The sequence below is a fragment of the Oncorhynchus mykiss genome, chromosome 6 (assembly GCF_057628025.1).
Source record: "Oncorhynchus mykiss isolate SJ-2025 chromosome 6, ASM5762802v1, whole genome shotgun sequence".
In the NCBI taxonomy this organism is placed as follows: domain Eukaryota; kingdom Metazoa; phylum Chordata; class Actinopteri; order Salmoniformes; family Salmonidae; genus Oncorhynchus; species Oncorhynchus mykiss.
The window spans coordinates 14,499,430-14,512,068 of NC_143027.1; the positions used below are offsets into that span (position 1 = coordinate 14,499,430).

The window sequence follows — 12,639 nt, forward strand, 5'->3', positions numbered from 1 at the left end:
CATGCTTCTCTTTTTCCGCTGGTTCCTATTTCGAGTCCCAGGGAATAGGGCCTGGTCTGGAGTGCGCAGAAAGTCCAGAGCTGCCGACTCCTTGACATTTTCAACCAAATCGAGATTAGTGATCACTGACGTCCAGAAGCTATTTTCGGTCATAGGAAATGGTGGCAGAGACATTAATGCAACGTCGGCTATTCTCGGATGCTATTTAAGCAAAATTTTCACTGCCCACTGCATACCTACCTGATTGTTTAGGTGAAGGTGTCCTATGACACTGTGCCAACTGCCAATTTTTTCTGTTGTTTGGATTTTCTTACATAAAATATTTGACACATTGGACACAAACGCAAATGGTTATCGAACTCGGCCACTTGCAGCGGTCTCTAGTTTTCTTTCTGTTTAATTATTGAAACGTGTTCCTGGATAAAATGGTGAATTGCACTGACCTGCTGGGGGTGTCAGCTTCTCATATCAGGGAAATACTGTCATCTACTGGTCATCTTTAAAGGTAAAATGTGTCTAATGCACCATGAATGGCATTTAAACAAGACAGAATCAATCAAATCAAATGGAAATAATTTGCAATGCATCGATCAAAGTAATGCATTTAATTTATATTGCTTTAATATGTCAACAACATTTATTGATCTTGAATCCATGTATTGATCTTGAATCGCATCGCAATGTCTGCATTTGATTCCAAATCTGCCAACTGAAAAACACATTTTCTCATTTCGCCAACGGATCTCCGTCCCCCAGCAGGAAACCTAATTTCTTCATTTTGATCCTAGTTGGCTTTCATAGGTATGGGTGTCATGGCAACTAAATAAACAAATACTTGCCTTCATGACCTAAACGGAGAGAGATTTTCGATGTGATGACTATGACGAGTGAGGAGCTGGTAAGAGCCTGTCGTCGCGAGTTACTATTTTAAGAGCTTTAACTGTACATTTGATCACATGTAGAAGTGAGGCCGTCTTTATATCACTAAATATGCACGTATCGTGAAATGTTGTATTGGTACTCTTGAATATGATACCTACTTTTTTGCCAGGGGGGTTTAAATTGTCACAAGAAAAAAGGGGAAAAACGTCACGGGTAGGCGTGTCAGAGCATACGGCCCAGTCCGAGCATAGATAATGACGCCTTATGTATAAAAAAAGTTACGATAAGTGTAAAAAAACACAAAATAGCAGAATTTGTCATCAGCCCCTAAGACGGCTGCCTTCTGCTGCAGCGCCATCTAAGCAGACATGGACTACACATACAGTGCGTTGCGAAAGCATTCGGCCCCCTTGAACTTTGTGACCTTTTGCCACATTTCAGGCTTCAAACAAAGATATAAAACTGTATATTTTTGAGAAGAATCAACAACAAGTGGGACACAATCATGAAGTGGAACGACATTTATTGGATATTTCAAACTTTTTTAACAAATCAAAAACTGAAAAATTGGGCGTGCAAAATTATTCAGCCCCTTTACTTTCAGTGCAGCAAACTCTCTCCAGAAGTTCAGTGAGGATCTCTGACTGATCCAATGTTGACCTAAATGACTAATGATGATAAATACAATCCACCTGTGTGTAATCAAGTCTCCGTATAAATGCACCTGCACTGTGATAGTCTCAGAGGTCCGTTAAAAGCGCAGAGAGCATCATGAAGAACAAGGAACACACCAGGCAGGTCCGAGATACTGTTGTGAAGAAGTTTAAAGCCGGATTTGGATACAAAAATATTTCCCAAGCTTTAAACATCCCAAGAAGCACTGTGCAAGCGATAATATTGAAATGGAAGGAGTATCAGACCACTGCAAATCTACCAAGACCTGGCCGTCCCTCTAAACTTTCAGCTCATACAAGGAGAAGACTGATCAGAGATGCAGCCAAGAGGCCCATGATCACTCTGGATGAACTGCAGAGATCTACAGCTGAGGTGGGAGACTCTGTCCATAGGACAACAATCAGTCGTATATTGCACAAATCTGGCCTTTATGGAAGAGTGGCAAGAAGAAAGCCATTTCTTAAAGATATCCATAAAAAAGTGTTGTTTAAAGTTTGCCACAAGCCACCTGGGAGACACACCAAACATGTGGAAGAAGGTGCTCTGGTCAGATGAAACCAAAATTGAACTTTTTGGCAACAATGCAAAACGTTATGTTTGGCGTAAAAGCAACACAGCTCATCACCCTGAACACACCATCCCCACTGTCAAACATGGTGGTGGCAGCATCATGGTTTGGGCCTGCTTTTCTTCAGCAGGGACAGGGAAGATGGTTAAAATTGATGGGAAGATGGATGGAGCCAAATACAGGACCATTCTGGAAGAACCTGATGGAGTCTGCAAAAGACCTGAGATTGGGACGGAGATTTGTCTTCCAACAAGATAATGATCCAAAACATAAAGCAAAATCTACAATGGAATGGTTCAAAAATAAACATATCCAGGTGTTAGAATGGCCAAGTCAAAGTCCAGACCTGAATCCAATTGAGAATCTGTGGAGAGAACTGAAAACTGCTGTTCACAAATGCTCTCCATCCAACCTCACTGAGCTCGAGCTGTTTTGCAAGGAGGAATGGGAAAAAATGTCAGTCTCTCCATGTGCAAAACTGATAGAGACATACCCCAAGCGACTTACAGCTGTAATCGCAGCAAAAGGTGGCGCTACAAAGTATTAACTTAAGGGGGCTGAATAATTTTGCACGCCCAATTTTTCAGTTTTTGATTTGTTAAAAAAGTTTGAAATATCCAATAAATGTCATTCCACTTCATGATTGTGTCCCACTTGTTGTTGATTCTTCACAAAAATATACAGTTTTATATCTTTATGTTTGAAGCCTGAAATGTGGCAAAAGGTCGCAAAGTTCAAGGGGGCCGAATACTTTCGCAAGGCACTGTATGTCCTCTGCCTCGACGACGATGGCAGTATTATCAGCAGCACCTGTATTTCTACGAAAGAAATGTGTTAATTTATGTAATTTTTCTGTTTAAATTAAATCTTTCTTTAATTTTCTTTTCTCTGCCCCTGCTCTGAAAGCGCCTCATTGTAGCAGCTTAATTTCAATGAAAGTCATGTTTACAATCATATCGCATGAAGCATTTCAATGCAACTCTGTCAGGGTGGAACAGTCTTATTATGAAATAGTCCATGGGTGATTAATGACAGTACCACACTACGATTATAAGAATATGAAATATATGTACATTTATGGAAAGCAATTATCAATCCATTTTTTCAGCTGTATGGTATCGTTTATTTTCTTGGAGGCCATTTTTTTGTCACCAATGTGTCCTCATTAAGGCACTGCATCTCAGTACAAGAGGTGTCACTGTAGTCCCTGGTTCGAATCCAGGCTGCATCACTTCCGGCTGTGATTGGGAGTCCCATAGGGCGTTGCACAATTGGCCCAGCATCGTCTGGGTTTGGCCGGGGTAAGCTGTCATTGTAAATAATAATTAGTTCTTAACTGACCTGCCTATTTAAATACATTTTAAATAAAATAAATTTCAAAAATAATTGGCCTGGGCACAGTGCCCAGGCAAAACCCCCTCCATTCCTTTGCAACTTTGAAGCTCCAAAGGAAGCATTTCCTCAATGGCTGATGTAGAATGGCTATAAGTCGCTATGGATAAGAGTGTCTACTAAATTACTAAAATGTAAATTCAGATCCTTTTTCTTGAAGTACCCTTCACCCTGTCACCTGAATGCAGTCTGTCTCAAGGATTAAATGGATAAGAGGTCCTTGGCACAGGGGAAAAGTGCACTTCAGTTAGTATGTGTGCCAAATCGCTTACACAAGCACCTGGATGTCAGACTGAGTTGTATACAACAAGTCTACTGCTCTGTAGAGGCTAAAGCCAGAAACACTGCGGAGAGGTGGGAGTCTACTCTTGGCTGAATGGACCTCGTCTACAGCAGGGTTCAAAAAGTTCCTATAAAATGTAGGCATAGGACCCTCCCAAGATGAGCTTTGTTTCCCCATTAGATTTTGTGGAAGTGTAGTAATGAGATGGGAATTAAAGGCAATTCATGTTTTGCCACAAGTAGCCTAACATTCACAGCCACAAAATTGAGAGTGGACAATAGGCCTCCCATGATGGCGCTGACATCAAAGCAAGTTACCTGACTGGTTGTGCATCACGTCACTGAAACTTGCATTTAGTCTACCTGTCCTTACCGGCCGTTTACGGTAGAGATCCTTTGAACGAATTGGGGGCGATGAAACAATGGAGCCCCATTAATTTTCATTGAAGGGAAGCGAAGAGGGCGGGGACCATTGGGAGCTTGACCAGAACTTAAGTTGGGGAAAGCTGAACTTTTGTCGCATACTCCACAATATCGCGTTGCAATTGACCAATCGAAGCTCACTATAGTTTTCTGCACCTACTGGATTGGCTGTTGATACCTAGCACTACCTAGCCTGCTTGCTAGCACCGACATGAGGGCGACGCTAGCATGGCTATCCGAATTAACGTGTTCAAAGGATCTCGGCCATCACACTATGCAACCGGCAGTCCCCTAGCCAGCTAGCCTCACCCTGATGTGGGTGCTAACAAGCAAGCTAGGTAGTGATAAGTATCAACAGCCATTGTCAGACAATCCAGAAGAGGTTGGAAGCTTTGGTGAGCTTTAATTGGTCACTCGTTCAGCTTTCCCCAACTTTAGTCCAGCCCTGTTCAAATAAAACATTGCTCAAAGGTCCCCTGCCCAATCCGCAACTCTGAAAAGGGTGAAATTGAGGCCCACAATTCAGGGCATTCCTGCATGTGGGCATTCCTGTCAGCCTTAAGCTATGCCTTAATTCTGTTACAGCATATTGGATGACTGTCATTCAGATTCCATTCACCCAGCACAATGTAACTGCGATAGGTTGAGGCATGATACACATGATACTCAAAAATTTCACATACACATCATGATGTTGCTACAACCTAGTCTACGAATGAAAGTTTATAACAGGGCACAGGTCAAAAGACAAATTGGAATGATCATGGTGAAAGGCTGTGGCACATTCAATGCCATCTTGCACACTCTTGCCTGCATCTAGCTGATCTAGGGTGTAATTATTAGTCCAACAGTTGCAAACAAGTGTTTCTATTGGACAAATTCGGGTAGATTTATCCCAGTTTTGTTCTGTTTGCTTCTGTTTAAGAAACATTTCTTGTACAGTGGTCTCTCTTTTTGAGTCAACTACTCACCACATTTCATGCACTGCAATACTAGCTAGCTAACTAGTTAGCTTAAGTTTATGCTTTGAGTACTAGATTCATTCTCAGATTCTTTGATTGGGTCGACAACATGTCAGTTCATGCTGCAAAAGCTCTGATAGGTTGGAGGACGTCCTCCGGAAGTCATCATATTACTGTGCAAGTCTATGGAAGGGGGTGAGAACCATGAACCTTCTAGATTTTGAATTGAAGTCAGTGTACCCAAAGGGGGACAGCTCCGGCTACACCGTGGTGCTACCCCAGAGAGTGCTGTTGAGTCTACTGCAGACCTTCATTGCGAAACAGTGTTTTTAAATCAGTTATTTGGTGACGTGAATATATTTTGTATAGTTTTATCTGCAAATTATACAAATTATGAAACATGAAAAAAGTTATGAAATTCACTGAGTAGGATGTGATCCCTTCCTCCTCTGAGGAGGCTCCACTGCTGTTAGCCTACAATAACCACCTATGTTTGGAGCATGTATATTGTGTTTAAGCTGAGTTCAAATTGCACAATAACAATGGTGATTATCCATAAACTGACACTTTGACTGCCTTTTCCATTTTATTAAAATGTAAATTAATATTTTTTCACAAATATCCTGAAGGTCGCTTTTGGAGATGTGTGGCACGGTGTTTATAGTCATGTTAGCCTACTCACGGAATCACTGGCGTTTTTGCGCAACTGTTCCTCCTCTCCAACGACTGAAGATTCTACTACCAGCTTCTCGAAGCATGTAGAGCCGAGAGAGGAGCTCTTCTGATGGGACAGGATTAAATGGGAGACAATGAGTTTCGGGCTGTCATGTCCCGTTAGCTCTGGCTTGCTCGTGGACGCTCTATCGGCCCCCAGTAGCTGATGCAGAGGTTGCCCGGTGCTGCTGCTCCCAGGCGCTGTACCGCCGAGGGACTGGTCAGCCAGGAAAGGCGCCGGGGTAGAGCAGCAGAGATTGGGCTGTGAGGACGAAAAGAAACGGTCTAGCTCTTTCTTTTTCCTTTTAAACATCCATAACCCGGTCTCCTTTTTACTGTCAGGACTGCGACGCCCAGAGCCCAATTTGGGGCTCAAAAACGGTTTGGTTTTGTCTTGGAAATTCTTCCACATCCTTCGTTGGTAGGAAATCGATTCCTGTCCCTTCGTGGCGCTATCATCCTTGGGATTGTCCTCCATAGTGCTAGTGCAGCAACCTGCCAGTCTGAGCGCGCAGCTTAGTGAATGTCACCGTTGGCTAATGATAGGCTACAGCAGTACTTCTACTGATCAATTTCCAGCGGCAAAGAGCCGCATTGACAAAGGGTGTGTGTGTGTTTTGTTCTTCGGGAGCGCGTCTTCCCGGAATATGTGCAGCTGAAGTGTGAATGTCATGACAAACGTGGTGTGTAGCTGTCAAACAGTAAAATGATGGAGCGGAAGCCGTTGCGCGTGCAATAATTGTGAAGTTCACACAGGCTGCTTGGACAGAACAACCACATTGGAGACAAGTGACAACAAATAAACATACTATGGCTTTTAATAACTTGCTATGCGTTGGTTGTTACTATTTACACGTTTTTTTTGTATTTTAAATATCAATTTCATGTAATGAAGACTGAACATATTAAAAGCTGCGAAGCGCCTCCACCTGGTCAACCCATGTCAGTGGGTGTAAATTATCTACATGTCCTGATTGCATTGCATAATTGATGCCATTGATTCGTCTCCCTAGGCAGACAGGTTGCCTTCCACATTAACAATGTCCTAGCAACATATTAGTGATGTTGCCCTAGGTCTGGGATTTCTGATATGCTACAGATTATGTTTAGCATTTTGCAAGAGGTTTGTGTAATCAATATCATTCTAATAAATTAAGCCTTTTGATGTCTTACCTAATCCTTTCCTCTCTGCTGTCTGAGAGAAAGGCACTCAGATGACCATTTTGGGTGAGCTCCAGAATCATCACGTTGAACAGCTGCTGGCTCCCATTGGAAGATTGCCCTAATCTTGCATTGTGTAACTTTAGCTGTGCTGAAACTCCAACCACATGCCAGGCACCTTATAGTGAACCTCATTATTGTGTGGAATGTGATTCAATATGTCAGTAGGCTTTAAGCAACTTATATTATACCTTATATTACAAGTTATATTGCAACTTGTTTAACAACATGTAAGTAATGCTGGTTGTGCGATAGGCATACTCAGTGGAAATATACTATGAATCTCTTTATGTTTCCATCCATTTCTAATGGTTTGTTAATGTTATTTAAGCATTTCTTACTTCAGGTTTACCATAAACATCAGCTGATGCAAGCAGATGTTTGACAGAGGTGCATCTGCTTTTTGTCTTCTGAAAGCCCTAAAAATTGCTAAAGACTCCAGCCCCTCCAGTCATAGACTGTTCTCTCTGCTACCGCACGGCAAGCGGTACCGGAGCGTAAAGTCTTTGTCCAAAAGGCTTCTTAACAGCTTCTACCCCCAAGACATAAGACTGCTGAACAGCTAATCAAATGGCTACCCAGACTATTTGCATTGACCCCCCCCACCCCCCTTTTTTTTTACACTGCTGCTACTCGCTGTTTATTATCTATGCATAGTCACTTTACCCCTACATACATGTACATATTACCTTGACTAACCTGTACCCCCGCACATTGACCCGGTACCGGTACCCCCTGTATACAGCCTCAGTATTGCTATTTTATTGTGTTATTTTTTTATTATATTTTTTACTTTAGTTTATTTAGTAAATATTTTCTTAACTCTATTTCTTGAACTGCATTGTTTGTTAACGGCTTGTAAGTAAGCATTTCGCGGTCAGGTCTACCTACACCTGTTGTATTCGGTGCATGTGACTAATACAATTTTATTTGATTTGAATTCCTGTAAGATTCCTCATTAACACTTGTCCCTTGGCCTCGTCTCAACATTGGTGTCTGTATGACCTGGATATCACTCTTCTTGCCTATGTACACAAACCAAGCCAGACAGGGTCGCTCTCTCACTCTGTCTGTCTGTCTGTCTGTCTGTCTGTCTGTCTGTCTGTCTGTCTGTCTGTCTGTCTGTCTGTCTGTCTGTCTGTCTGTCTTGTTCTTTTTCCCTCTTATCTTTCTTACACACACTCTTTAACACACACATTGCTTTTACACCTAGATGATGGCATTAAAATGGGGATTGTGAGGATGAATATTGTATCTGGTGCAGTTTCATTGCCAATAAATGACGGACAGGCCAAGGAGGCCAAGATTAATTGGTGAGGGATTTCAGAATCACCTGAGGACATTGGGGATATGAGGTGAGACACAGGTCGATGATCTGATGAACTGCTTGTTCATTTAGTGGACCTGAAGCACATCACCTTCAACCCCTATCACAATTGACACACTTTAGAAATAACCTAAATACTTCATCCAAACTGCTACAATTTCAACTCACATGTAAAGGTTGTTTCTCAGACTATGGATGGTGCAGAGACTTGGAGACAGACTGGCCTTTTCTCGATTTGATTTGCTCAACTTTTGTATCCTCTGCTCCGTCAAAGTTAATCGAGGAGCTGTGGCGAGGAGAGTGAACGTGGATGAAAATGTGCTTGTATGAAATGAGAAACTCATTTTCCACACATAACACGTGTTATCAGGCAAATTACATTAAGGGTGGAAACCCCAAATAAATGTATAAAGTGATAAAAAACAAATGTATAAAGTTGTGCAAGACATTTTACAGAGAAAAGGATAAGTAGCATATTGTTTTAAAATGTTGGCATGCTTTTCTCCTTCGAGAAAATAATAGCTCATTCAAAAGTGGTGTGGTAGATTTCAAAACTCTTCCATGAAGGACTCAGATAAGATATACTGCTGCTTCCTCACCAAAAGGAGGCTATCGAGGAGGGAAGGACCGTCTTCCATTTACCTACTAACGAATTGACACACTCCTCGACCCGACAACCAATTATCAGTTTCTGGGTCACGGAGGAGAGCGGACGGAGGAAAGAAGACAGAGGATGGACTATTGCCCAAATGAGAAATCCCCCTGTCTTTCCTTCTGTCCCGTTGGAAAATGAACCACCATCTTTAAAGATGGAGTCTGCAGTAGGGGAAACAGTGCCACTGTCCGCCCCATGGCTATTGTTATTGTTTTTGTTTTATTGATAAAGCAGAGGTAAAGAGCATCACACAATGTGGTAAAATGTCCATGGGTAAAAAATAATCACGTGTGCCGAATACAACAGGTGTTGTACAGTGAAATGCTTACCTACAAGCCCTTAACCAACAATGCAGTTTTAAGAAAAATAAGGGTTAAGTATATAATAGATAAGTAAAAAAATGTAAATTCTAGAAACAAATAATTAGAGAGCAGCAGTAAAATAACAATAGCGAGGCTATATACAGGGGGTACCAGTACAGAGTCAATGTGCGGTGGCACCGGTTAGTTGAGGTAATTGAGGTAATATGTACATGTAGGTAGAGTTAACGTGACTATGTATAGATAATAAACAGAGTAGCAGCAGCATAAAGGGGGGGGGGGGGGGGCAATGCAAATAGTCTGGGTAGCCATTTGATTATGGCTTGGGGGTAGAAGCTGTTGGCTCTCAGGTACTGCTTGCCGTGAGATAGGAGAGAGGACAGTCCATGACTAGGGTGGCTGGAGGGTTTGACAATTTTTAAGGCCTTCCTCTGACACTGCCTGGTATAGAGGTCCTGGATGGCGGGAAGCTTGGCTCCAGTGATGTACTAGGCCGTACTCACTACCCTCTGTAGTGCCTTGCGGTCGGAGGCCGAGCAGTTGTCATACCAGGCAGTGATGCAACCAGTCAGCTCTCGATGGTGCAGCTGAATAACTTTTTGAGGATCTGAGGACTAATGCCCAAATCTTTTCAGTCTCCTGAGGGGGAATAGGCTTTGTCGTGCCCTCTTCATGACTGCCTTGGTGTGTTTGGACCATGATTGTGGGCACCAAGGAACATGAAGTTCTCAACCTGCTCCACTACAGCCCCGTCAATGAGAATGGGGCGTGCTCAGTCCTCCTTTTCCTGTAGTCCACAATCATCTCCTTTGTCTTGATCACGTTGAAGGAAAGGTTGTTGTCCTGGCACCACACGACCAGGTCTCTGACCTTCTTATAGGCTGTCTCATCGATGTCAGTGATCAGGCCTACCACTGTTGTGTCATCTGCAAACTTAATGATGGTGTTGGAGTCGTGCCTGGCCATGCAGTCATGAGGGAACAGGGAGTACAGGAGGGGGCTGAGCACGCACCCCTGAGAGGCCCCCGTGTTGAGGATCAACGTGGCGGATGTGCTGTTACCTACCCTTACCACCTGGTGGCGGCCCGTCAGAAAGTCCAGGATCCAGGAGCAGAGGGAGGTGTTTAGTCCCAGGGTCATCAGCTTAGTGATGAGCTTTGAGAGCACCATGGTGTTGAAAACTGAGTTGTAGTCAATGAATAGCATTCTCATATAGGTGTTCCTTTTGTACAGGTGAGAATGGGCAGTGTGGAGTGCGATAGCGATAGCATCATCTGTGGATCTGTCTGGAAGGAGAGTTTACAGTCTAGCCAGACACCTAGGTATTTATAGTTGTCCGCATATTCTAAGTCAGAACTGTCCAGAGTAGTGATGCTAGTCCGGTGCGTGCAGCGATCGGTTGAAGAGCATGCATTTTGTTTTACTAGCATTTAAGAGCAGTTGGAGGCCAAGGAAGGAGTGTTGTATGGCGTTGAAGCTCGTTTGAAGGTTTGTTAACACAGTTTCCAAAGAAGGGCCAGATTGTTTCTTATGATACATTTTTTTACTGTCCTTTTTGCCATTTATTAATGTGTTATCAGATGCGTTTCTATGGGCTTTAGTAGTAAAGGCCAAAATCTATATTTTATCAAATCATTTGTATAGAAACTCAGCAAAAAAATAAACGTCCTCTTTTCAGGACCCTGTCTTTCAAAGATAATTTGTAAAAATCCAAATAACTTCACAGATCTTCATTGTAAAGGGTTTAAGCACTGTTTCCCATGCTTGTTCAATGAACCATAAAGAATTAATGAACATGCACCTGTTGAACGGTTGTTAAGACACTAACAGCTTACAGACGGTAGGCAATTAAGGTCACAGTTATGAAAACTTAGGACACTGAAGAGGCATTTCTACTGACTCTGAAAAACACCAAAAGAAAGATGCCTAGGGTCCTTGCTCATCTGTGTGAACATGCCTTAGGCATGCTGCAAGGAGGCATGAGGACTGCAGATGTGGCCAGGGCAATAAATTGTAATGTCCGTACTGTGAGACACCTAAGACAGCGCTACAGGGAGACAGGACGGACAGCTGATGTGTAACAACACCTGCACAGAATCGGTACATCCGAACATCACACCTGGGGACAGGTACAGGATGGCAACATCAACTGCCCGAGTTACACCTCACAATCCCTGGACTGAGGGCTTGTAGGCCTGTTGTAAGTCAGGTCCTCACCAGACATCACCGGCAACAACATTGCCAGATAGGACTGGCAAAAAGTGCTCTTCACTGACGAGTTGCGGTTTTGTCTCACCAGGGGTGATGGTCGGATTTGCGTTTATCGTCGAAGGAATGAGCGTTACACCGTGGCCTGTACTCTGGAGCGGGATCAATTTGGAGATGGAGGGTCCGTCATGGTCTGGGGCGATGTGTCACAGCATCATCGGACTGAGCTTGTTGTCATTGCAGGCAATCGCAAAGCTGTGCGTTACAGGGAAGACATCCTCCTCCCTCATGTGGTACCCTTCCTGCAGGCTCATCCTGACATGACCCTCCAGCATGACAATGCCACCAGCCATACTGCTTGTTCTGTGCGTGATTACCTGCAAGAGAGGAATGTCAGTGTTCTGCCATGGCCAGCAAAGAGCCCAGATCTCATGGATCGGAGGGTGACCTATTGGATCGGAGGGTGAGAAATCTCAGGGAACTTGCAGGTGCCTTGGTGGAAGAGTGAGGTAACATCTCACAGCAAGAACTGGCAAATCTGGTGTAGTCCATGAGGAGGAGATGACAAAATTCAGAAAATGGGCCATTCTTAAAGTATTCTCTCTGTCCACCAAGTCAGAACTGTAGGATAAATAAAGGGGTCATATAAGCAGACAATGAAAGCTCTTACAATATTCAATGATGACATTTCTCTAAAACAGGCTATAGGCTACATGTGTATCACAAAGTTATGAGGGGGAAAGGGACCAACTTATTAGGGTGAGGCACATGGACTACTAACAGCTTGCTACACAACATACATTTAGTATTACTTTTTTAGCTACAGTATACCTATCTCCCTGGCATATTATATTACATAAAGACATTTTTGGACTCACCTTGTTGTGCTGTGGTCACTTGAACAGGAACGTGGCGCAGCGGTCCCTATTGTGGTCACATTTTGTCATCAAACTTTGTCATCGAAGTCTCGCATTCTCTAGATTTATGGTGCTTTCAAGACAGCTGAGAAC

At 43.2% G+C, this 12,639-nt stretch overlaps 1 protein-coding gene across 3 annotated transcripts in view; it reads right to left on the reverse strand.

Annotated features, from left to right (window-relative positions):
* LOC110525302 (multiple C2 and transmembrane domain-containing protein 1) overlaps window positions 1-6,661 on the reverse strand; it is a 246,940-nt gene extending 240,279 nt beyond the window's left edge. For all 3 annotated transcript variants that reach the window (XM_090237030.1, XM_036979436.2, XM_036979435.2), the window contains exon 1: window positions 5,867-6,661. In XM_090237030.1, the coding sequence (XP_090093156.1) occupies window positions 5,867-6,376 (510 nt within the window). In that variant the 5' untranslated portion in view covers window positions 6,377-6,661. The remainder of the gene's footprint in view (window positions 1-5,866) is intronic.
* Window positions 6,662-12,639: the final 5,978 nt, after the last annotated feature.